The 25,378-nt window shown below is 54.0% G+C and overlaps 2 protein-coding genes across 2 annotated transcripts; one reads left to right on the top strand and one right to left on the bottom strand.

Annotated features, from left to right (window-relative positions):
• Positions 1–1,030: 1,030 nt before the first annotated feature.
• Positions 1,031–11,999, bottom strand: LOC132085577 (tubulin beta chain). Its single transcript, XM_059491031.1, has 4 exons — positions 11,806–11,999; positions 7,529–7,637; positions 5,358–5,468; positions 1,031–3,628 (listed from the first exon to the last, which is right to left on the bottom strand). The coding sequence occupies exons 1-4, from the start codon at positions 11,860–11,862 to the stop codon at positions 2,571–2,573; spliced, it is 1,335 nt and encodes a 444-aa protein (XP_059347014.1). The 5' UTR covers positions 11,863–11,999; the 3' UTR covers positions 1,031–2,570.
• A 307-nt stretch (positions 12,000–12,306) lies between these two features.
• On the top strand, positions 12,307–24,253 carry MDC1 (mediator of DNA damage checkpoint 1). Its single transcript, XM_059491017.1, has 8 exons — positions 12,307–12,325; positions 13,558–16,337; positions 16,653–16,792; positions 17,178–17,471; positions 18,657–18,842; positions 19,720–19,845; positions 20,741–20,851; positions 22,962–24,253. Exons 2-8 carry the CDS (start codon positions 13,679–13,681, stop codon positions 24,237–24,239), a joined length of 4,794 nt encoding a protein of 1,597 aa, XP_059347000.1. The 5' UTR covers positions 12,307–12,325; positions 13,558–13,678; the 3' UTR covers positions 24,240–24,253.
• Positions 24,254–25,378: the final 1,125 nt, after the last annotated feature.

The raw sequence follows: 25,378 nt of genomic DNA, 5'->3' as shown, positions 1-25,378 counted from the left end.
TGTCCCAAATGTGTCCCCAAGGTGCCACAATCCTCCCAATGTCACCTTGTCTCCAAATGCCACCACCCCTTGCATATCCCCAAAGTGCCACCCTTGAACACCATCATGTCCCCATGTCCCCAAAGTGCTGCCACCCCCTTCATGTCCCCATTCCCTTTAAGTGCCCACCTTGTCCCTTGTCCCAAAGGTGTTCCCAAGTGCCACCACCCCTGGTGCCACCTGAATGTCCCCAACCAGTGACATTCTCATGTTGCCACCACTGACAAATGGACACCCTGTGGGCACTGTGGGGAGAGGAGGGGACAGGTGACATCGGGGACCCTCAAGTGACACAGGGACCTCTCAGAGTGACCCCAGCTGACAATGGGGACCCTGAAGAGGGATGCAGGTGACATTGGGGACCTTCAGGTGGGGACATGGGGACCCTAAAATGACCCCAGGAAATCTCAAAGTGACTCTGGGACTCTCCAGATGACCCCAAGGTGACACTGGGACCTCCAGGTGACAGAGGTGACAATGGGGACCCTCAGCTGAGGACATGGGGACACCCCAGTGACAGTGAGATCCTCAAGGTGACACAGGGACCCCCAAGATGAACACAGGGACCCCCTGGTGACAGTGACACCCTCAAAGCGACACAAGGACCCCCAAGATGGACATAGGGAACCCCAGGTGAGCCTGAAGTGACACTGGAACCCCCCAGGTGACTCTTAAGTGACCTCAGGACCTCCCATGTGACCCAGAGGTGACACCAAGACCCCTCCCAGTGACCCCAGGGGACTCCCAAAGTGACAATGAGACCTTCCAGGTGACAGTAGGTGACCCTGAAGTGACACAGGGACCTCCAGGAGGGACATGGGGACATGCAGGTGACCCCAAAGTGACAGTGAGACCCTCCATGTGACCCTAGGACCCTCAGGTGACACTGGGGACCCCCAGGAGGGGACACAGAGACCCCCCAAGTGACCTCAAAGTGACGCCAGGACCCTGCAGGTGACACAGGATGTGACACAGGAGGTGACATCCATGGTGGCTTTTCCATCCCGAGTTTATTCCGGACCCGGGGGCGACTTTTCAATATGAAAAACAAAAGAAACGGGAAAAAACAAAAACATCCAAAAATGGGAGACAGCGACCGGACACCGGGAACGGCGACGGAATCAGGGAGAAACTGAGGGGAAATGGGAAAAATGGAGAAAAATGGAGAAAAACAAAAAATGGGGAGAAACTGACAAAAAATGGGGAAAAATGAACAAAAATTGAGAAAAAAAATGAACAAAAATTGAGGAATATGAACCCAAAATGGAGAAAAATGGGTCAAAAACTGACTGAGCAAAAATAGGGAAATATCAACAAAAAATTGGAAGAAAGGACCCCTAAGTTGGGAAAAAGGAATGGAATTGGGCTGAGAGTGAGCAAAAATGGGAAAAAAGAGCAAAAATTGGGAAAGTAGAAAAAAAGACTAAAAATTGAGGAAACTGACCAAAAACGAGGAAAATTGTTTGAAAATGATCAAGAATGCGGAGAGACTTAAATGAGAGGAGGGAAATGAACCAAAAAAAGAGGAAAAATTACAAAAAAATGGGAAAAACATTCAAAACTTAGGAAAAATTACAAAAATATTGGGAAAGTGGAGCCAGAGTGGGGCGGGGGAGGGGACAGGAGGCCGTGGTGGCAGCGGGGAAGGGCGGAGGTGATGATGATGAAGATCAGCAACTCTTCCAGGATGAGGCTGAAGGCCAAGAGCTCTTGGAGGATCTTCCATGATAAGCATGATGGTGGTCAAGGCCAAGTGACCAACCCTGATGAAGGTCAGCAACTGTTCCATGATGAGAATGAAGGTCAAAAACTCTTGGAGGCTCTTCCATGATGAAGGAGATTATGATGAAGGTCAAGGCCAACTGACCAGCCCCAATGAAGGCCAAGGGCTGAGGATGATGAAGATCAAAGACTCTGCAAGGACCACGATGAAGGCCAGGAGCTCTTGGGGGCTCTGTGAGTAGGATATGAACTCTGGGGACTCTTCGAGGATGATGGAACTTGGAAGCTCTGACCATGATCAGGATTGGAGACTCTTCAATGATGATGAAGACTGGAGGCTCTTCAAGAATGACCATGATGAAGGCTGGGGACTGTGAGGACAACGCTGAAGGCTGGGGACTCTTCAAAGATGAGGATGATGAAGGTTGGGAACTCTTCAATGCTGATAAAAATTACTGGAGACTCTTCAAGGATGGCAAAGATCAAGAAGTCATTGACGATGATGATGAAAGTTGGGGACTCTTTATGGATGACAATGATGAAGCCTGGGGACCGTGAGGACAACGCTGAAGGCTGGGGACTCTTCCAGGATGATGATGATGAAGGTTGAAGACCATGAGGACAACGCTGAAGGTGGGGTGGGGACTCCGCTGCTGCCGCCGCCGATGGCCAAGGCCAACACTGACGATGATGAAGGACAATGACGATGACACCGAAGGCGCCGCCCACCGGTTGACGCCTCTCTGGGACAACACACCGGGAAAGGGAGGAGCAACACTGCCAAGGATTGGGACCTCTGGTGAAACCCCTCAGGCCTCTTCTTCGGCCTCCTCGCCGAAATCCTCCTCCTCCTCGGCCGTGGCGTCCTGGTACTGCTGGTACTCGGACACGAGGTCGTTCATGTTGCTCTCGGCCTCGGTGAACTCCATCTCGTCCATGCCCTCGCCCGTGTACCAGTGCAGGAAGGCCTTGCGCCGGAACATGGCCGTGAACTGCTCCGAGATGCGCTTGAAGAGCTCCTGGATGGCCGTGCTGTTGCCGATGAAGGTGACGGCCATCTTGAGGCCGCGCGGCGGGATGTCGCACACGGCCGTCTTCACGTTGTTGGGGATCCACTCCACAAAGTAGGAGCTGTTCTTGTTCTGCACGTTCAGCATCTGCTCGTCCACCTCCTTCATGGACATGCGCCCGCGGAAGACGGCGGCCACGGTGAGGTAGCGGCCGTGCCGCGGGTCGCAGGCGGCCATCATGTTCTTGGCGTCGAAGACCTGCTGGGTGAGCTCGGGCACGGTGAGGGCGCGGTACTGCTGGCTGCCCCGCGAGGTCAGCGGCGCGAAGCCGGGCATGAAGAAGTGCAGCCGCGGGAAGGGCACCATGTTGACGGCCAGCTTGCGCAGGTCGGCGTTGAGCTGGCCGGGGAAGCGCAGGCAGGTGGTGACGCCGCTCATGGTGGCCGACACCAGGTGGTTGAGGTCGCCGTAGGTGGGCGTGGTCAGCTTGAGGGTGCGGAAGCAGATGTCGTAGAGCGCCTCGTTGTCGATGCAGTAGGTCTCGTCCGTGTTCTCCACCAGCTGGTGCACGGACAGCGTGGCGTTGTAGGGCTCCACCACCGTGTCCGACACCTTGGGGGACGGTACCACGCTGAAGGTGTTCATGATGCGGTCGGGGTACTCCTCGCGGATCTTGGAGATGAGCAGCGTGCCCATGCCCGAGCCGGTGCCCCCGCCCAGCGAGTGGGTCAGCTGGAAGCCCTGCAGGCAGTCACAGCTCTCGGCCTCCTTGCGCACCACGTCCAGCACCGAGTCCACCAGCTCGGCGCCCTCCGTGTAGTGACCCTTGGCCCAGTTGTTGCCAGCACCGCTTTGGCCTGGAAAAGGGGAGGAAGGGTTGGGTTGGGGTCTTCAAACCACCTTGGAGAACCTTCAAACCACTTTTGAGAACCTTTACACCACGTTTGGAGACCTTTAAACCATCTTTAGGGACTTCAAGAACCTCAAAACCACCTTGGGGAGCCTCAAAATCTCCTTTGAGGAACTTTGGACCAGCTTTGAGGATCTTTATTAAGACCCTCAAACCTGGAGGCCCTCTGAGCACCTTTGGGGACCTTAGGTAGCTTCAAACCATTTTTAGGGACTCTCAACCCAACCTTGATGACCTTGACGACCCTTGAATCCTCTTTGGGGATGACAAGCACATCCATTTCCATCTTGAGAATGTTCAAGTAACCTTGGGGACCTTCAAAACCATCTCTGGGGACCTTTGAGACACCTCTGAGGACCCCTGATCCCCCCCAGCTCAGCCCCTCCCTGTGGTGACCCTTGGCTAGACGCAGAGAAGGACAAGTTGGGTTGTGGTCTTCAAGCTGACTTCAGGGACCCTCAAAACACCTTTGGGAACACTGAAGAATCTTTAATCACATTTGGAAACCTTCAGATTAATGCTGAAGACTTTGGGGACCCTCAAACCATTTTTGAGAACCTATGGAAACTCTTCAGCACCTTGGGTCCTTCCTCCCACTCTTGGGGACCTCAAACACTTCTGTCCCCTCTTTGAGGACCTTCACATCACTCTTTAAGGGACCTCGATCCCACCTGTGGGGACCCTCAGGGACCTTCAACTCCACCCTTTGGGGATGTTCAGCCCCAATTTGGGGACCCTCAGGGACCTTGATCCTACCTGTGGGGACCTTTAACTCCACCTTGGGGACACTTGTGATCCTCAACCTTCTCTTTCAGACCTTCACCCTTAAGAACACTTGAGGACTTAAGAACACTTTCAAACCCACTTTGGGGGGACACATGGGAACCTTAACCTCACTTTGGGGACCTTCATGCTACACTTGGGACCTCCTACCCCAGCCTTGGGACACCTGGAGACCTTGATCTCCCCCCTTTGGGGCCCTGCCACCCCTTGAGGCCACCCCTGCTGTACCAGATACGCCCCAGGTGTGCTCCCACATGTCCCCAGTGGTCCCAAATATCCCTGTGTGTCCCCAAATGTGTCCCGAAATGTCCCTTGAGAATCCCCAGGTGTTCCTCAAATACCCAGAGATATCCCTAATGTCCTTCAGCAACCCCCAGGTGTGCCCAAGATGCCCTCAGGAGCCTTCAGATGTCCCCAAGACTCCCAGGCATGTCCAAAAATGTCCCCAGGTGTGTGCAGCTGTGCTTGTCATGTGCCAAGACACCCCTGATGTCTTGAGCATCCCCAGGTGTCCCTCAGGAGCTCCCAGGTGTGTCCCAAGTGTGTTTTAATGTCCCCAGGAGCCCCCCAATGTCCCCAGGTGTGTCCCAGATGTCCCCAAGCATGCCCAAGGTGTCCCAGGTGTATCCCAAATGTCCCTGAGTGTGCCTGCAGGTGTTTCCTGATGTCCCCAGGAACCTCCAGGTGTGTCCCAGGTGTATCCCAATATCCCCAGGTGGCCCAGGTATGCCACAGGTGTACCCCAATGTCCCCCAGATGTGCCCCCAGGTGTCCCAGCTGTCCCCAAGCATGTCCAAGGTGTCCCCCAGGTGTCCCCAAGCGTGTCCCATTGTCCCCCAGCATGCCCAAGGTGTCCCAGATGTGTCCCCAGATGTCCCAAGTGTGTCACTCACCAAAGACAAAGTTGTCAGGCCGGAAGATCTGCCCGAAGGGGCCGGAGCGCACAGAGTCCATCGTGCCAGGCTCCAGATCCACCAGGATGGCCCTGGGCACGTATTTACCCCCTGGGGACAGCAAAAACGTCACCAAAACCCAAAAAATTCACCCCAAAACCACCAGCACAGCCCTGGGCAAGGATTTACTCCCTGGGGAGTGACCAAATCCTAGACAACTGAACATGAAACCACCAGAATCACCCTATATACACCCAAATCACCCCATGAACACCTGGAATTACACCAAATCACCTGGAAATAGCCCAAAACAATCCAGTACTACTCAAAACCACCCCAAAACCCCCCAAACCACCAGGAAATACCCCAAAACCAACCCATATCCACCCAGAATTATCTCAAAACCACCAAAATCACCCCAAACCCACCCAGAATTGTCCCCAAAACGCTCAGTTAACCCAGAAATACAAAAAAATTGCTCCAGAAAATGCCAGAATCACTCCTAAAATGTCCCAAACCACCCCATGTAACAGAGCAAAACACCCAAAGTCACCCCCAAACCACCCCCAAATGTTCCAAATTACCCAAAACCACCTTACATGACACCAAAACTCACCCCAAAGAGCCAAAATCACTCCCAAACCACCCATAATTTTGCCATAAGTAACTGGAATCACCTCAAAACCATCCCAAATTCATCTAAGTTCACTACCAAACCCCCATAACCACACCCAAACAATCCCAAAATTGCCCAAGATCTCCTGGAATCAACTCCAAACCACCCAAATTCACCCCAAAGCCAGGAAAAATCACCCCAAAAATGGCTCTAAATCCACTCAAAATGAACCCCAAAACCCCCAAAATTACTCCAAAATGTTTAAAATCATTCCCAAACCATCTAAAATCACCTCAAAGCCACTTTGGACCAAGTCTAAAATATTCAAAATCACCTACAAGTATCCAAAATTGCCCCAGAACACCCCAATGACCTAAAAACAACCCAGACCTCCCTAAAACTCAACCCTAAAGGACTTCCAAAACTCCCAAATTCACCCCAAAAACAGCCCCAAAATCTCCCAAATTCAATCCCAAAACCCACAAATTAATTCCAAACCCTCTCAAAATCACCCCAAAATCATCCCAAGCCAACACCAAAATAACCCCAGAAGCGTCAAATTCCCCCCAAATTCCCCAAAGCCACCCCAAAAACTCCCCCAGAGCAACCCAAAACAGGACATGGGGACAGGAAGGAGACAAATGACAATAGACAGGTGACACAGCCGCGGGGGGGGGGGGGGGCGGGGGGGGGATGACAAAGGGGACACGGTGGTACACACAGGTGACAAAGGACAGGTAACACTGGAGGGATATCAGGGACAAGGTGACATGGGGGGGTGACAATGGACAGGTGACACTGGAGGTACGTTGGGGACAAGATGTGGGTCACAAAGAAGGGTGACGGTGGGTGACAGAGAACAGGGTGACACTGGGAAGGGACAGGATGCAATGACACCAGGGGAGTCACAGGGTGACACAGGAGGTGGCAATGGACACCAGGGGATCCCCAGAATTGAAGGTGATAGGGGACAAAAAACATTGCGATGTGACAATGGACAAGTGACACTGAGCAGTGATGGGACTGGGGGTGACACTGGGAGGTGGCAGGACAAGGTGACCCCACTGGCATGACAAAGAAGGGAATGGCACTCAGGGACACAAGAAATGAGATGACACAGGGCATGGAAAAGGACCAAGTGACACTGGGAAGTGACAGCAGGACAAAGGTGACACTAAGGGAAAAGCATGGGGACACAGTGACATAGGGATGACAAAGTGGTAACACACAGGAAAGTGACATTGGGGGAGGGGGGAGACATTGGGGACAGGGTGACACAGGAGGGTGACAAAGCAAGGAGTGGCAACGTGGGGGTGAGGAAGTGACACTGGAAGCGGCAAAGTGACAGCAGAGGAAAGTGACAAACAAAGGAATGTGACACAGGGGGGTGACAGGGGGACAAGTGGCACCGGGGAGAAGACAAATGCCACCAAGTGCCACCCACACTGAGTGACACAATGAAGGGGGGAAGGGCAGAGGAGCCCCGGGGGGGGGGGGGGGGGGGGGGTGTGGCGGCTGTCCCCAAGTGCCACCAGCTGTCCCCAGGTGTCCCCACCTGTGGCCTCGTTGTAGTAGACGCTGATGCGGTCCAGCTGCAGGTCACTGTCCCCATGGTAGGTGCCCGTGGGGTCGATGCCGTGCTCGTCACTGATCACCTCCCAGAACTGTGGGGACAAGGGGACAGCTTGGGGACGGCTCAGGGACAGCCCAGGAGCAGATGTGGGGCAAAAAACAGGAATTTTGGGGCAAAAAACCCCAGAGATTATGGGAGGAAAAATGAGGATTTTAGAGAGGAAAAGGGGGGCTTGGGGGCGAGGTCAGGGGGTTAAAAGGGGTGGGGCTGGTGGAGGAGTGAGATCAGCTGGGCCACGCCCTCTTTGTGACAAATGGAACCCAAGTTAGGAGAAACATAAGGATTTGGAGAAGAAAAAAATTGTAATTTTAGGAGGGGAAATGGGTATATTAGGGTAGGAAATGGGCGTTTGGGGGTGTGGTCAGGGTTAAAAGGGGCAGGACATAAAGAGGGGTATGGTCAGGTGGGCCCGGCCCACCCAGACTCAATTCTGGGGAAAAAATTAGAAATTAAAAAAAAAAAAATTCAGAATTTTAAGGTGAGAAATGGGAGTTGAGGGCTAAAAGTGGTTGAGCTTAAGGAGGGCTGAAGGCAGCTGGGCCACACTCACTTTGCTACACCGGGGACCCCATTTTGGGGGAGAAAATGGGCATTTGGAGATAAAAAAATTCAGAAATTTTAAAAAAGGAAATTTGGGTTTTAAGATACAAAAGAGCAGTTGAGAAGTATCAAAAAATCTGGATTTTAAGGAAAAAAAAATTGGGATTTAAAGGAAAATTGATGGCATAGTCTGGGATAGAGGAGCAGAGCTTGTGGAGGAGAGGGGCTACGCCCACTCTGCTAAACCCAAGATTTATTTTGGGTGCAAAAAAGGGGATGTTGGGATCTTATAGAAAGAATGGGATGTAAATCCAGCATCACCCACTGCGCCACGGCAGTGTTTTTGGGGAAAAAATGAAGGATTTAGGAATTTAAAGGAATTTGGGGTGTAGCCCCAAGCGATAGGCAGGATCCACAAGACCTCCCCCACAGGACCTTTTTCTGGGGTGAAAAATGGGGATTTCGGGGGCTTTCAAAAGAAGTTTAGGGTGTGCTCAGGTCCTAACAGGATGTGGCTACAACACACAGCCACTCCACGACCGTTTTTGAGGGTAAAAAAGCGATTTTAAAGATTTTTCTGTGGTTTGGAGGCGCGGGGAAGGGGAGCAGGCGGGGCTCTGTGAGGGAGGGGCGTGGCCAGGGCAGCGCGGTCCCGCTCCCCAAAAGGGCGGGAACGGGGAAAATGGCGGCAATCGCTCAAATTCAAACCAACCCCTCCAAAATTGGCTCCCTGCACCCCACATCGGCTTTTTCATCACCCAAAATCAGGATTTTTACACCCAAAGTCGGCGCTGGGGGCTCCAAGTTTTGTATTTGAAGTTGAGATTCCACCAATGTGGGGGTTTGGGGTTAAAATGGGCCGGGGGGCGATGCAGCATGAGGGGAAAATGAAGTGAAAAAAGGTGATTTTGGGGTTAAAAATGAGAAATGAAAAAAAAAAAAGGGGATTTTGGGGCTTTGGAGAACAGAATGGCATTACAATATTTATTTGGGGTTAAAGCCTTTAATTTTGAAATTGTTAATTCAAAAAAATAGGTATAAAATGGTTATTTGAGACAAAAATGGTGGTTTGGTGATCATGAGGGAAAAATGTATTTAAAACCCCAAAATTTTGGGTAATAGAAGAAAAAAGGGCTTAAAAATAATTTTGGAGGTGAGAGTGAAACAGGGATTAAAACCCAGCAATGTGATGTAAAAAAAAAACAGGCTTTAAAATTGTAATTTTGGAGATGAAAAAAGGAAGTGGTTAAAATCTGGCGTTTTTAGGGGGTTGTGAGCAAAAATAGATTAAAAAAATAGGGATTTTGGGGCTGATGGGACAAATAGGTTAAAAAAGGGCAGTTTAGGGGAATGTAGGAAAGAAATAACTGCAAAAAAAGTTCATTTTGGATAAAAATGGAGATTTTGGGCAAATGACAAAGAAAATGAGTTTAAAAGTTCAAATTTGAATAAACAGCATTTCAGAGTAATAAACCCTGCATTTTGGGGCCTTGGGAAACAGTGGATTAAAAATTATGTTTTTTGAGAGAAAATGTGAGTTTGGTGCAGAATTAAGTGTTTAGTGACAGGAACATGGATTATGGGGAGAAAAGGATATCTAAAGGCAAAAAATGTGAATTTTGGGGTAAAAAAAGTGGATTTGGGGCTAAAACACAATTTTTGAAAGTAATTTGACCTGGTAAATACCAGTATTTTCTGTACAGTAAAAACCTATTTTGGGCCTCAAAATCGCAATTTGGGTTCAAAACCTCTTTCCCTAAGCTAAAAAAAAAAAATCGCTTTTTAGTGTTAAAAACTCCAATTTGAAAGGTTTTGGAGAACAAAGATTTCAGTGTGGGGCAGGAAATGGAAATGTTCATTTCGGGGGCAGGAAATGCGGTCTGGAGACACAAAGAGAGGGGGTTGGGGCTGAAAAGGGCGATTTTGCGACAAAAAGTAACATTTAAAAAAGAAAAAATCTAAGAACTATAGGGTTAAAGGAGGTCGTTTTGTGGGTGAAGTGGATATTCAGAGGGAAAAAGGTATTTTTGAAGCAGTAAAAATGACAATTGGGTCTGAAAAATTGCAAATTCCGAGGCCCAAAACAACGCTTTTTTGGGCAAAAATCACCAGTTTGTGGGAAGAAAAAAAAAAAAAAAAAGAGAGAAAAATTTAAATAAACCCCGTTAATTTTGGAGAAAAACGGTGATTTTGAGGCTAGAAAAAAGCGGATTTGGAAACACAAAGCTGCGATTCTTCCCCCGACCCTCCATTTTGGGGCTGGAAACCTCCATTTTGGGGCTGCGAGCTCCCTCCGATCTGCAGAAAATCCCGATTTTAACCCTAATTTCTACTTCTGGAAAATAAATCCAGTCCTTTTTCTCCTCCAAACTCCACGTTTTGGGGATAGATCCAAGATTTTGGACGGAAATGTTGTTTTGCAAAACAAAGATGCTGAGCTGGAGCTCTGAATCTCCATCTTGGGGCTGGGAAAAAAAATGTTTTGGGGCCAAAAAGCTGCATTTTAGCAGCAAAAAAACCTTTCATTAATGAAAAAGATCCCTTAAATCCAAAACATTAACATTTTGAGAACTAAAATATATTTCTTTGATAATGAAGTCATCCATATTTAGACGTAAGAAAGGCATTTCAGTTAAAAAAGCTGATTCAAAGTAAAAAACCCATCAATTTTGGAGATTAATATTGCGATTTCGAGACCTTAAATTTACATTTAAGGAATCAGAAAAACCCGCTTTTGTCATAAAATCCCGCAGTCTGAAAGCTTAAAAATCCTGATTTTTCGGATAAAACACTCCCATTTTGGAAAAAAATTAGTAAACCACCTCTTATTTAGGGAATAAAATCTTTATTGTGGATATTAAGCCGCTTTTTTGGGAGAGAAAAAAATCCTCCCATTTTCGGGTCTGACCCCTCCGGGCGTCACGCCCCGTTTGGGGGTAAAAAAAATCCTAATTTTGTGGCACAAAATCCACATTTTTGAGGTTAAATTAGATGGTTTTGCAGTGAAAATAGCCGATTTTAGGGGCGAAAATACCTAGTTATGGGGTGAAAACAACCGATTTCAGACTAAAAAAGCAGCATTTAATGTATGGTAATATAAAAACAAAACAAATCACGTTTTAAATTTAATTATAGATATATTATTGTAAAAAACCTCATTTCGAGGTTAAATCCTTTAATTTCGGGGCTCCTCGCCGCCATTTTGGCGCCTTCCCCGCCCATCCTCAGCCAGAACCCCTGCCCAGATTACGGGCAAAAAGCGCCATTCACGGCCAAATCTTTAAAACAGCCATTTAAACTAAGATAAAATAGTAATATTTTCTTTAAACACCCCCCAAAAAGGCGATTTTGGAGGCGAATTCGCCGCGGTTCGGGGCCGCCGCCCTCAGCCGCCATTTTGCGGCCGCGTGCGGGGGGGGGCCTTCAGCCACCGAAAATCCTCATTTAGCGACAGAACCTCCCGATTTTAACCCCAAACCCGCCCCATTCAGCAAATCCCCCTTCCCTCCCAGCCGCTTCTGTGGGGGTAAAACGCCGATTTTGGGCTAAAATCGCCCTGGTTTGGGTCACCCTTTGTCTTGGCGCGCGGGGGATGGGGGGGCTCTTAAAGGGGCAACGCCGCCGCGGCGGGGGATGAAGGCGGGGCCCGCCAAGCTCACCTTGGCGCCGATCTGGTTGCCGCATTGGCCCGCCTGGATGTGGACGATCTCCCTCATGGCGGCGGTGGAGTCTGGCGGGGGGGGCTCGGGCCCACCCGGACGGCGCGGAGGCGCTCGGAAAACTGAATAAAAAAACGTAAAGAGGCGGCGCGGCCCCTTTAAGCGCGGAGCGAAGGCCCGAGCGCGACGGCGGTGAAAATGGCGGCAGCCGCGGCCCCGCGCGCGCTCATATAGGACAAAGTCGGGGCGCCCATTGGTCGGCACCGCCCGCTTTCCATTCTTCTATTGGTTAATTGCGTTGTCAATCCAGCTTTCTGCGCTTCAATTGGTCTAAACTTCTCTTAAGCTCCTCCCACGGGCGCTCCGGCGCTCTCGGAGGACCACCCCGCCCCGTCCCTCTGATCTATTGATGATCGACACGCACGACAGCCAATGGAAACTGCGGATGGGCGTTGGCGCGCGGAGAGAGCGGCCAATGGGAGCCCGGGGGGCGGGGCCCGACGGTGAAGGCGCGGGAGGGGTGAGCGGGGGGGGAAGGGGAGCCGGGGCCGCTTTTGGGGTCCCTGAGGGAATTTTGGGGGAGTTTGGAAGTGATTTGGTGTCCGGAGGGGTTCTGGAATAACCTGGAGGGATTTGGAGGTGGTAGCGGGGATTGGAGCGGTCCTTGGTGAGGACTGAGGGCGTCGGGGGCAGTTTTGGGGAGTCCCTGAGGGAGATTGGGGGGGGGGTCTCTGACGGGGATTTCAGGTTTCTGAGGAAAGTTTGGGGTCTCCAAGGGAAGTTTGTCGGCTTGGCTTGGCAATTTGGGGTTCCGGAGAGAATTTTTGGGGTTTGTGAGGGGAGTTGAGACTTGATGATGGAATTTGGGGATCCCTGAGGGAGGTTGGATGTGTCTGAGGGAGGTTTGGGGTCTATGAGGGGAGCTGGGGCTTCCGTGAGGGAATTCAGGGTTCCTGAGGGAACTTTGGGCTCTCTGAGGGGGTTGAAGGGTCCTGAGCGGAGTTTGGGGCGCCCCTGATGTGAGTTGGGGTTTCTGTGAGGGAATTTGGGGTTCCCGAGAGACGTTTGGGTTTCCTGAGGGAAATCTGGGTCCGTGGTAGGGGTTGGTGGTTCTGTGAGAGAATTTGGGGTTCCTGAGGTGCGTTGGGGGTTCCATGAGAGGAGCTGGGCATTTGATGAGGGAATTTGGGCTCCCTGAGGTGTGTTGTGGATTCTGTAATGGAATCTAGGCTTGGAGGTCCCTGGGGGGATTTTTGGGTCATTTGGGTGCAGCTTGGGGGGTCCCTGGGACATTTTGGGGGTCCCTGGGTTTGAGTCTTTTTGGGGCAGTTTGGGAGGTCCCAGGCAGGGCTTTGGGGGCTTCTGGGGTGATTTGGGTCCTTTGGGGGCAGCTTGGGGGTCACTGGGTGATTTTGGGGGGTTACTTGGAGAATCTGGAGGTGTTTGGGATGGTCTTGGGGCAGTTTAGGGGGATTTTGGGGGAGAGTGTGAGTTCTGGGGGGAGTCCCTGGAACAGTTTGGGGTTGTTTTGGGACATTTTGGGGGTTCCGGGGGGGGGAGGATTTGGGGTCCTTGGGGCAATTTGGGGGTCCCTGTGGGGTTTTTTGGGGTATTTGGGGCATTTTCTGGAGGGTTTTGGGGCAGCTTGTGTAGTTCTGAAAGGGGCTTTGGGGCTTTTTGGGTTATTTTTGGGATCCTTGGGGGATTTTGGAGGTTCCAAACTCCTAAGCCCCCCCCAATCCCCCTTTGCAGTGCCCTGGAGGATCCAGCTGTGCCCCCAGATGTTGAGGGCCCCCAAAAACACCTTCCCTACTCCCAAAATGCCCCAGATGTGATTGGGGAGGGGCCAGATCCAGATGTTGGGGACCTGAAAATGCCCAAAGTGGGCCAAAACACCTCAGAGGCTCCAGATGTGGCAGCAGAAACATCAAATCCAGATGTGCTATGGGCCAGAAATGGGCACCGGACACTGCAGGTGGACAGTGACACAGATGTGGAGGAGGAGGGGCCAAACCCAGATGTTGGGCCACAAAAATGGCTTAAAATTACCCAAAATGTGCCTGAAACTCCAGATGTGAGGCTAAAAACCCCTAATCCAGATGTTCCATTGCTTAAAAGCGGGCATGGCACCCTGCTGGTGGAGAGTGACACGGATGTGGAGCAGGAGGAGGCTGATCCAGAAGTGGAACCCTCAGAACGGCTGAAAATTACCCAGAATGTCCCAGAAACTCCAGATGTTGCAGGAAAGACCCCAAATCCAGATGTTTCAGGCCCAAAAATACGACACAGGATGGAGCTGGTGGACAGTGACACAGATGTGGACGAGGATCGAGTTGTGCAGCCCCAGAAAAGGCTTAAAGTGACCCAAAACATGCCTGGAATTCCAGATGTGGAGGTGGAAACCCCAAGTCCAGCTGTGAGGGCGCCCAAAATTGGACACTGGAGAATCCTGATGGACAGCGACACAGATCTGGAGGGGGAGGAGGAGAATCCAGATGTGCAGCCCCAAAACCAACTCAGAATGCCCCAAAATGTGTCCGAAACTCCAGATGTGGTAGCAAAACTCCTGAATCCAGATGTTTCGGGCCCAGAACTCTGTTCTCGGATGCTGCTGGTGGACAGTGATACAGATGTGGAAGACGAAGTGAATCCAGATGTGCAGCCCCCTAAAAGGCTCAAAGTGACCCAAAATGTGCACAAAATTCCAGATGTGGAGGTGGCGACCCCAAATCCAGCTGTGGAAAGCCCCAAAATTGGCCATCAGACACTGGTGGAGGACAGTGACACAGATGTGGAGGATGATCCAGATGTGCAGCCCCCAAAAAGGCTCAGAAGGACTCAACATTTGCCCAAAGCTCCAGTTGTGCGATGGGGGACACAAAATCCAGATGTTTCAGCCCCCACAATCAGGACTCAGATGCTGCTGGTGGACAGTGACACAGATGTGGAGGAGGATCCAGACGTGCAGCCCCTGAAACAGCTCAGAGCGACCCCAAACGTCCCCGAAACTCCAGATGTGGCTGCAAAGCCCCCAAATCCAGATGTTTCAGGCCCTGAAATCAGGTGCCAGGCATTCCTGGTGGACAGTGACACAGATGTGGAGGAGGAGGTGAGTCCAGATGTTGAGACCCTAAAAAAGCTTGGCATGACCCAAAATGCGCCTGAAAGTCCAGATGTGGTGGCACAGACCCCAAGCCCAGATGTTGGAATGACCCAAAATGGGTGTCAGGCACTGCTGGTGGACAGTGACACAGATGTGGAGGAGGAGGAGGTGAATCCAGATGTTTGTCATTCAAAAGGATGGAAAATTCCTCAAAATGTGCCCCAAACTCCAGATGTGCCCCCACAGCCCCCAAATCCAGCTGTGAAGAGGTCACAGAGGGATCATGGGGCGCTGCTGGATGACAGCGACACAGATGTGGAAGAGGAGGCAAATCCAGATGTTGGATCCTTAAAAAGATTGAAACCAGCCCCAAACGTGCCTGAAACTCCAGATGTGAGGCTGAAAATGCCAAATCCAGATGTTTCAGGCATAAAAATTGGGTGTGGGACACTGCTGGTGGGCAGCAAGACAGATGTGGAGGAGGATGAGACAGGTCCAGATGTTCAGCCCTCAAAAAGACTAAAAATTACCCAAAATGTGCCCGAAAGTCCAGATGTGCCCACACTGGCCTCAAGTCTAGCTGTTGGAGGCTCTGAATCCAGATGTGGAGCCTTGGTGGGGGAGAGTGGCCGAGATGTGGGAGAGGATGAAGCTGATCCAGATGTTCAGCCCTCAAAAAGACAGAAGATTACCCAAAATGTGCCTGGAACTCCAGATGTTGGGCGGCTCCAAGGGACCCAAACTGTGGCCGAGACGCCAGATGCGGAGGGAGAGGAGGAAGAGTGGGATCCAGATGTGGCCACTCAGCTGTTCCTGCCCCCAAATCCAGATGTGGGGGAGGCCGAGGTGGACCCAGATGTTGGGAGCCCAGAACGACTCAAAATGACCCAGAAGCCACCGGAAATTCCAGATGTGGAGGAGGAAGAGGAGTCAGATCCAAATGTGGCCACCCAGCTGTTCCTGCCCTCTCCTGATGTTGGGAGCCCAAAAGGACCCAAAATGACCCAGAACCCTCCCAAAATTCCAGATGTGGAGGAGGAAACCCCAGATCCAGATGAGGAAGAACAGGAGTCAGATCCAGATGTGGCCACCCAGCTGTTCCTGCCTTCTCCAGATGTTGGGAGCCCAGAAAGTGCCAAAATGGCCTCGAAGGACCCCAGAATTCCAGATGTGGAGGGGCTGCCTTCTCTGGATCCAGATGTGGCCACACAGCTGTTCCTGCCCCCACATCCAGGTGTGGAGGACGGCCTAAATCCAGATGTTCTGGGTCCAAAACAATCCAAAATGGCTTCAAATGACCCCAAAATTCCCATTGTGAGGGTGGAGACCCCAGATCCAGATGTGGAGGGGGAGGAGGACTTGGATGTGGCCACCCAGCTGTTCCTGCCCCCTGATCCAGATGTGGAGGGGAAAGGACCCTCAGAACCAGGTATTGGGTCCCCAAACCCACCCAAAAGTCCCCTAAACCTGCCTGAAATTCCAGATGTGGACATGGAGAGCCCAAATCCAGATGTGGAGGGGTCACTGAGGGGCCACAGGACATTGCTGGGGGATGTTGATCCAGATGTGGAGGAGGCGGGCCCAAATCCAGATGTGGCAGCCTCAAAAAGACCCCAAATAGCCCCGGAAGTCCCTGAAATTCCAGATGTGGAGGTGGACACCCCAAATCCAGATGTGGAAGGGCCGGGGAGCCCTGGCCTGAATCCAGATGTGGCCACCCAGCTGTTCCTGCCCCCTGCCCCAGATGTGGAACCCCTGGAAAGCCCCGAAAGGGCCCCGCACGAGCCCCAGGTTCCAGATGTGGAGGAGGCGGCCCCAAATCCAGATGTGGAGGGTCCCCCAAGCCCCGCCCAGGAGGAAGCAGAAGCCCCGCCCACCCCACAGGTGAATTTTGGGGGGTCCCGGGGGATTCTGGGGGTCTCTGGTCCATTTGGGAGCCCCCCGGGGATTCAGGGAGGGGTCCAGGTGGATTTTTTGGGGTTCCCCGTGAATTTGGGGGGTCCCAGGTGGGATTTTGGGGTTCCCAGTGGATTTTGGGAGACCCAGGGTGGTTTTGGGGGGTCTCAGGTGAATTTTTGGGGGTCCTGGGTGGATTTTGGGGGGTCCCAGGTGGAATTTGGGGTGAATTTGGGGATTTTGGGGGTGGCAGGTGGATTTTGGAGGTTCCTGGGAGGGTTTTGGGGATTCCCAGTGGAATTTGGAGTGAACTTGGGGGATTTGTGGGGTTCCTATTGGATTTTGGGGTCCCCACCACAGCCCCTCCCCCCAGGTGCGGCGCAGTCGACGATTGGCCCTGAGTGGAGGGGGCGGAGCCTCACGTGGCCCCACCCCCACCCAGAACGGGCATGATCAAGGCTCCAAGCCATGCCCCTCACACAAGCCACACCCCCAGAGGGGGCAGGACCAATCAGTGGCAGTGCTTGAAGAGGCCACACCCTCAGTGCCCATAAAAGGAAATGGGCGGGGCTCAGTTGCAGCCCCACCCCCAGAGGAGGAGGAGCCAACAGAGGGTGCCAAGCACAGGCTCCGCCCCCGGGCAGCACCAGGCTCCGCCCAGATCCGGGTAAGGACCAGTATGGACCAGTAGAGACCAGTAGGGACCAATAGGAACCAGTACAAACCAGTGCAGACCAGTAGGGACCAGTACAGGCCGGTACACACCCATGCAGACCAGTACAGACCAGTACAGACCAGTACCCCCAGCGACTCTAAATTTACCCCAGTACAGACCAGTGACTCCACCCAGTGCTCCCAGTATAGACCAGTATGGAGCAGTATAGAGCACTATGGACCAGTATAGACCAGTATGGACCAGTACAGACCGGTACACACCAGTGCAGACTGGTACAGACCAGTACCCCCAGTGACTCCTAAGTGACCCCAGTACGGACCAGTGACCCCACCCAGTGCTCCCAGTATAGACCAGTATGGACCAGTATGGACCAGTGCAGGCCAGATTAGAGCACTATGGACCAGTACAGACCAGTAAGGGTCAATATGGAGCAGTACAGACCAGTGTGGAACTGCAGTGACCAGTACAGACCAGTGACCCCCCCAGGGACACCCCAGTGACCCCCCCAGTGCTCCCAGTACAGACCCGTGCCCCCCTCCCCTCCCAGCTGCTGTTCTGGGGCTGGTGGCACCTGGGGATGTCCCCACAGTGTCCCCAAGCGGTCTCAGAGTCCCTCAGGATGTCCCCAAGCTGTCCCCAATGTGTCCCAGTGTCCCCAGTTGCTGTTCCTGGGGATGGTGGCACCTGGGCATGTCCCCAAAGTGTCCCCGAGTCCCCCAGGGATGTCCCTGCTGTGTCCCCAACCTGTCCCAAACCTGCCCCAGTGTCCCCAACTCCTCAGGGATGTCTTCACAGTGTCCCTGACTCTCTTAGGGATGTCCCCAATGTGTCCTCAATGTGTCCCCAAGCTGTCCCAGTGTCCCCCAGATGTCCCTACCCCCCAGTGATGTCCCCACTGTCCCCAGGTGCTTTTCACAGGCCTGGTGGCACTCAGGGATGTCCCCAATGATGTCCCCACTGTCCCCAGGTGCTGTTCACAGGCCTGGTGGCACTCAGGGATGTCCCCAATGATGTCCCCCCGATGTCCCCACTGTCCCCAGGTGCTGTTCACAGGCCTGGTGGCACTCAGGGATGTCCCCAATGATGTCCCCACTGTCCCCAGGTGCTGTTCACAGGCCTGGTGGCACTCAGGGATGTCCCCAATGATGTCCCCAGTGATGTCCCCGCTGTCCCCAGGTGCTGTTCACAGGCCTGGTGGCCTCCCCGGCGCTGCGGGTGGCCCTGGGGACGCTGGGTGGCACCGAGGCCACGTCAGTGCACGACTGCAGCCACCTGGTGACCGATGGCATCCGCCGGACGCTGAAGTTCCTGTGTGCCCTGGGCAGGGGCGTCCCCATTGTCACCCCCCAGTGGCTGCTCGAGGTGACATCGGGGACAGCAGGGGGTGGGGGACATCGGGGACATCGGGGACAATCAGGGGGCTGGGGGGATTGGGGATGATGGGAGGACATTGGGGGATTGGGGACATTGGGGACAATCAGGGATTGGGGATATTTGGGACATTATGGACATTGGGGACAATCAGGGATTTGGGGACATCGGGGACTGGGGACATTGGGGGACTTTGGGGACTGGAGACAATCAGGTGGATTGGGAACACTGGGGACATCAGGGACATCAGGGGGATGTTGGGACATTGGGGACATCAGGGACACCAAAGTTCCTCTGTGCCATCACCAGGGGTGTCCCCATTGTCATCCACCAATGGTTACTGCAGGTGACATCAGGGACAGTAGGGAGTTGGGGACAATTGGGGGACTTGGTGACAATGAGGGGAATTTGGGGACAAGGAGAAGGATTTGAGGACATTGGGGACAGGGGGTGGCACTGGGGACTTCAGGGGAGATTTGGGGACATTGGGTGGTCTTGGGGACAATGGGGATCTCGAGAACATTGGAGACAGCTGGAGTGGCCTTGGGGACAGGGGTACACTGGGGACATGGTGACAAGGGGGATTGGCCTCGGGGACTTTAGGGGTGAGTGGGTGACCTTGAGGACAGGGGGAACTCAGGGACAATGGGAGGGGATTTGGGGACAAGGGGAGGGGCCTTAGGGACAGTGGGGGTGGCCTTGGGGACTTTGGAACCTTGGGGATCGGGGGTGGCCTTGGGGACAGAGGGGCTTTGGTTGGCAAGGGAGGGTGACCTTGGGGTCAAGGGGAAGGACTTGGGGACAATCAAAGGGACTCTGGGGTGGCTCTGGTGGCCGTGTGTGACCTGTGTGTCCCCGCTGTCCCCAGAGCTCCCACAGTGGCCGCCCGCTGTCCCCAGGTCCCTTCCTGCCCCGGGACCCCCCCTGTGAGCGGCGCTTCGGCTTCCGCCTGCGCCCGGCGCTGGCCCGGGCCCGAGAGCGGCCCCTGCTGCAGGTGACACTGCCCCACATGTCCCCAAATGCCACCTCATGTCACCTAACCCATCCCTGAGCCTGCCCCCGGTATGGCAATGGCCTCTGCTGCAGGTGACACTGCCCCACATGTCCCCACATGTCTCCAAATATCACCTAAACGCATCCCTGAGCCAGGGCACAGGCATGGCAATGGCCCCTGCTGCAGGTGACAGTGACAGCAGTGTCCCCAAATGTTACCCCATCCGTGTGCCGACCCTGGGCCCAGGTATGGCCCCTGCTGCAGGTGACGCTGTCCCCAAATCTCCTCAAATGTCACCTCATGTCACCTAAACCCATCCCCAAGCCAGCCCCAGGCATGGCAATGGCCCCTGTTGCAGGAGACAGTCACAGCAGTGTCCTCAACGTCCCCAAATGTCACCTAAATCCAGCCTTGAGCCAGGACACAGGTCCTGCTGCAGGTGACAGTGACAGCAGTGTCCTCAGTGTCCCCGGGCCCAGGAATGGCTCCTGCTGCAGGTGACACTGCCCCACATGTCCCCAGATGTCACCTAAACCCATCCCTGAGCCAGCCCCGGGCATGGTGGCACCTCCATCCTGCAGGTGATGATGACATTAATGTCCCCAACTGTCCCCAGCTTCTCTAATGTCCCCAATGCTCTAATCTCCTGAGTCCCTCATTGTCCCCAACCTGCTTAATGTCCTCTGTGTCCCCAATGTCCCCAATACCCCAGTCTCCTGAACCCCTAATGTCCCCAACCTGCTTAATGTCCCCAACATCCCCCCAGTCATCCCCCATGTTCCCAATGTCTCCAATACCCCAATCTCCTGAACCCCTCAGTGTCCCCAGCCCCTGAATGTCCCCAATGTCCCCCTGAATGTCCCCAGTCTCCCCCTGATGTCCCCTCTGTCCCCAGGGCTACCAGGTGCACGTCACCCCCAGTGTCCAGCCGTGCCCCGAGGACATGCGGGACATTGTCACCTGCTGTGGTGGCACCTTCCTGCCACAGCTGCCCCAGGAATACGCGGTGAGGGGACAGCGGGGACAGGGGACACTGGGGACATGGAGGGGGATTGGGGACATGGAGGGGGATTGGGGACATTGGGGACCCTGGGGACATTGGGGACATGGAGGGGGATTGGGGACATTGGGGACAGTGGGGGATTGAGGACACTGGGACATCGGGGACACTGGGGACATTGGAGACATTGGGGGGATTGGGGGATTTTGGGGTTTCTCCTGGGGTATTTCAGGGGGTTTGGGGGGTACTTGGGGTTTCTCATTCAGTTTTTGCAGGTTTTGGGGTTTCTCACTGGGTTTTTGGGGCTCTTAGGGGCTTCTCACTTTGTTTGGGGGATTTCTCACTGGGTTTTGGGGGGGTTGGGGTTTTTTGGGGGGCCCTCACTAGGTTCTGGGGTATTTGGGGGTTTTTGGGGATCCCAGATTGTGCTCTGGGGGGAGAACCCCATTGGGGGTTTTAGGGGATCTCATTGGGGTCAGAGGGTTCCTATTGGGGTTTTGGGGATTTCTCACTGGGGGTTTTCGGGGTCTTTTTGGGTATTTGGGGTTCTTTTGGGGTGTTTGGCGTTTCTGATCGGAGTCTTGGGTTGTTTGGGGGTTTTTGGTGTTTCTGGCGGGGTTTTGGGGGTTTCTCACTGAGGTTTTGGGGGTATTTGGGGTTTCTCACAGGGTTTTGGGGTTTCTGATGGGATTCTGGGGTCCTGACCCATTTCCCCCAGCTCTGGGTGCTGCTGATCTCGTACCCCCAGGACTGGGCTGGGTGGGGTTTGGGGTTTCTCTCTGGGTTATTTGGGGTTCCTGACAGGGTTTTGGGGTTTTTCCCCCTGGGCTTTGTTTGTTATTTGGGGTTTCTCTCTGGGTTATTTGGGGTTTCTGATGGGGTTTTGCCCCCAAGCCCCATGTTCTGCTGATCTCGTGTCCCCAGGACCAGGCTGTGTTTGTTATTTGGGGTTTCTCTCTGGGCCATTTGGGGTTTGTGACTGGGCTATTTGGGGTTCCTGATGGGGTATTTGGAGTTTCTCACTGGGTTATTTGGGGTTCATCACTGTGGATTTGGGGTTTTTCCTCCATCCCTGGTGTCCTGGTGATCTCGTGTGCCCAGGACTGGGCTGGGTGGCATATTTGGGGTTTCTGAATGGGTTTTTGATGGGTTATTTGGGGTTCCTGATGGGCTATTTAAGGTTCCTCACTGTGTTTTGGGGGTTTTTCCCACAGCCCCATGTCCTGGTGATCCTGTGTCCCCTGGAATGGGCTGTGTGGGTTATTTGGGGTTCCTGACTGGGTTTTTGGGGATTTTAATGAGTTATTCAGGATTCCTGATGGGTTATTTGGGGTTTCTCACTGGGTTATTTGGGTTTTCTCACTAGGTTACTTGGAGTTCCTCATGGGGTATTTGGGGTTCCTGATGGGGTTTTTGAGGTTTCTCTCTGTGTTATTTGGGGTTCCTCACTGTGGTTTTGGTTTTTGTCCCCAGCCCCATGTCCTGGTGATCTTGTGTCCCCAGGACCAGGCTGTGTTTGTTATTTGGGGTTTCTCTCTGGGCCATTTGGGGTTTGTGACTGGGCTATTTGGGGTTCCTGATGGGGTATTTGGAGTTTCACTTTGGGTTATTTGGGGTTCCTGATGGGGTTTTTGGTGTTTCCCCTCCAGCCCTGTGTTCTGGTGATCTCGTGTCCCCAGGACCGGGCTGGGTGGGTTATTTGGGGTTTCTCACTGGGCTTTGGGGGTTTTCAATGGGTTATTTGGGGTTTCTCGCTGGGTTATTTGGGGTTTCTGGCTGTATTTTTGGGATTCCTGATGGGGTTTTTGGGGTTCCTGCGTGTGTTTTTGGGGTTGCTGATGGTGTTTTTGGGGTTGCTGATGCGGTTTTGGGGGTTTCTGACTGTGTTTTTGGGGTTCTGATGGGGTTTTTTGGGGTTCCTGATGGGATTTTTGGGGTTCCTGACTTTGTTTTTGGGGTTGCTGATGGGGTTTTTGGGGTTCCTGACTGTGTTTTTTGGGGTTCCTGACTGTGGTTTTTTTTTTTGTTCCTGATGGGGTTTTTGGGGTTCCTGATGTGGTTTTTGGGGTTCCTGACTGTGTTTTTGGCGTTCCTGACTGTGTTTTTGTGTCCCCAGCCCCGCGTCCTGGTGATCTCGTGCCCCCAGGACCGCAGGCTGTGGCCCCCGGCCGTGGCCGCGCGGCTCCCGCTGCTCTCGGCGGAGCTGCTGCTCTCGGGGGTGCTGCAGCAGCGCCTGGAGCTGGCACCGTTCCTGCTGAGCCCCTGGCAGCCCCCCGAACACACCCCTGAGCCCCCCCAAAACACCCCAAATCCCACCCCAAACCAAACAAATCCCACCCAAAACAAAAAAAATCCCACTGAAAACCCCCCAAATCCCACCCAGAATACCCCAAATCCCACCCAAAAACACCCAAATCCCACCCAGAATAGCCCAGAGCCCACCCGAAACCAAAAAAATCCCGCCCAGAAACCCCCAAAACCCACCCAAAAAACCCCAAATCCCGCCCAGAAACGGAAAAATCCCCCCCGAAAAACCTCAAATCCTCCCTCAGAAACCCCAGGTCCCACCCCAAAAACCCCAAATCCCCCTCAAAACCAAAAGAATCCTACCCAGAAACGCCCAAATCCCACCCAAAGTACTCCAAACCCACCCCGAAAAACCCCAAATCCCCCCCAAAACCAAAAGAATCCTCCTCAAAAAACCCCAAATCGCCCCCAGAAACGCCCAAATCCCACCCAAAATCCCCCAATCCCACCCCAAACCCAGTCCCGGCCCCATTCGGGGGGCTCCACCCCTCCCCCGAGCCCCCCCAGGACCCGGAGTGGGCGGAGACCCCCCCAAAATCCCCCCCTGAAAACCCCAAATTCACGCACCCACCAAAAAACCCCAAATCCACCCAAAAAATCCCCAAATCCACCCCCAAAAACCCCCAAACGGCCCCGGGGTCACTCAGAGGGTCCTGACCCCGATTTTGGGGTCCCAGACCCCCCACAGGAGCCCCCCAGGACCCGGAGCCGTCAGAGACCCCCCCAAAATCCCCCTCGGGACCCCCCAAATTCAGGGACATCCAAAAAAACCCCAAATCCAACCCCAAAAACCCCAAACCCGCCCCAAAAAAACCCCAAACAGCCCCGGGGTCCCCCTGGGGGTCCCAACCCCAATTCTGGGGTCCCAAATCCCCCCCTGGAGCCCCCCCGGACCCCGAGCGGGCGCAGACCCCTCCCAAATGCAGGGAACCCCCAAAAAACCCCAAACCGGGCCCAAAAAGCCCCAAATCCCACCCCAAAACGCACCCGGGGTCCCCCCGAGGGTCCCGCCCCCAATTTTGCGGTCCCCGAGCCCCCCCCGAGCCCCCCCCGGACCCGGAGCCGCCGGGGGGCCCCAATAAAGTGAATTTGGGCAGCGGATTTGGGATTTTGGGGGTTTTTGGGGTCAAAAATGCCAAATTTTGGGGGGGAGGAACTGTGGAGGTTTGGGGACATCCCGGGGACAGCCCTGAGGTGGCCGTGGGGGGGTTGAGGACACGGTGGGGACACTTTTGGGGGCATCAGGGAACCCTTGGGGACACAGGGGATCCCCTTGGGGACCCCCCCTGGGGTGGCCATGGGGGGTTGGGGACATCAGAGAGCCCTTGGGGACACCAGGGACTGTCTCGGAGACACTTTGGGGACACCCCGGGGACCCTTTTGGGGACCCCCCGGGATTGTCATGGTGGCCTTGGGGACATCAGGGACCCCCGTGGAGACACTTTGAGGACACCGGGCCCCTTCTAGGGATATCGGGGCCCCCCTTGGGGACACCAAGGACCCTTTTGGGGACCCCTTGGGGACATTGGGGAGACCCTGAGTTGGTCGTGGTGGCCTTGGGGATATCGGGAATCCTTTTGGGGACACCAGGGACCCTCTTGGGGACGTCGAGGACCCCGTGGGTTGGTCATGCGGGGGTGGGGGGCATCAAAGGTCCCTTTGGGGACACTGGGGACCCTTTTGGGGACTGTTTTGCATTTAGCCCCGCCCCCTCAATCCTCAGCCAATCAGCGCTCTCGTGGTATGGCACTGCAGCCAATGGCAGCGCAGGATGGGCGGGAGTTTCGCTACCATGGAAACGCCCGAGCCGGGTCACCATGGTAACGAGCGAGGACGCTTCCGGGTTCCTGCCCCGCCCCTTACCGCTCTTAGCCAATCAGCACTCGCGGAGCGGAACAGCCAATGGCGATGCAGAAGGGGGCGGGAACAGCGTTGCCATGGCAACGGGGCGGCCGGGACTGCGGCGGGAAAAGCGAGAAAAGGTAAAAAAGGGAATAAAAAGGGAAAAAACGGGAATAAAACCCGGGATTGGTGTGGGGCGGGAGAGACTGGGGGGGCTGGGGGACAGCGGGACCCCTCGAGGATGGGCGTGGGGTGTTCGGGGACCCTGACTGACCCTGCCAGTACCAAATGGCCCCTCAGGACCCTGACTGACTCTGCCAGGACCCCATTCTCCCCTCAGGATCCTGATTGACCCTGCCAGGACCCCACTCCTCCCTCAGGACT

The sequence above is a fragment of the Ammospiza nelsoni genome, chromosome 31 (genome assembly GCF_027579445.1).
Source record: "Ammospiza nelsoni isolate bAmmNel1 chromosome 31, bAmmNel1.pri, whole genome shotgun sequence".
Lineage (NCBI taxonomy): Eukaryota > Metazoa > Chordata > Aves > Passeriformes > Passerellidae > Ammospiza > Ammospiza nelsoni.
The sequence above is the reverse complement of the archived record's forward strand: the minus strand, read 5'-3'. Positions and strand labels throughout refer to the sequence as shown.

Excerpts from the sequence above, each read along its gene's own strand:
- LOC132085577 (XM_059491031.1), bottom strand. The coding sequence starts at position 11,862 with ATGAGGGAGATCGTCCACATCCAGGCGGGCCAATGCGGCAACCAGATC. Across the intron at positions 5,469-7,528 it reads CTACTACAACGAGGCCACAG|GGGGTAAATACGTGCCCAGG; the intron begins GTGGGGACACCT and ends TGCTGTCCCCAG. Across the intron at positions 3,629-5,357 it reads GCCTGACAACTTTGTCTTTG|GCCAAAGCGGTGCTGGCAAC; the intron begins GTGAGTGACACA and ends CCCCTTTTCCAG.
- MDC1 (XM_059491017.1), top strand. The coding sequence starts at position 13,679 with ATGCCCAAAGTGGGCCAAAACACCTCAGAGGCTCCAGATGTGGCAGCA. Across the intron at positions 16,338-16,652 it reads GAAAGGACCCTCAGAACCAG|ATGTGGAACCCCTGGAAAGC; the intron begins GTATTGGGTCCC and ends CCCCTGCCCCAG. Across the intron at positions 16,793-17,177 it reads AAGCCCCGCCCACCCCACAG|GTGCGGCGCAGTCGACGATT; the intron begins GTGAATTTTGGG and ends CCCTCCCCCCAG.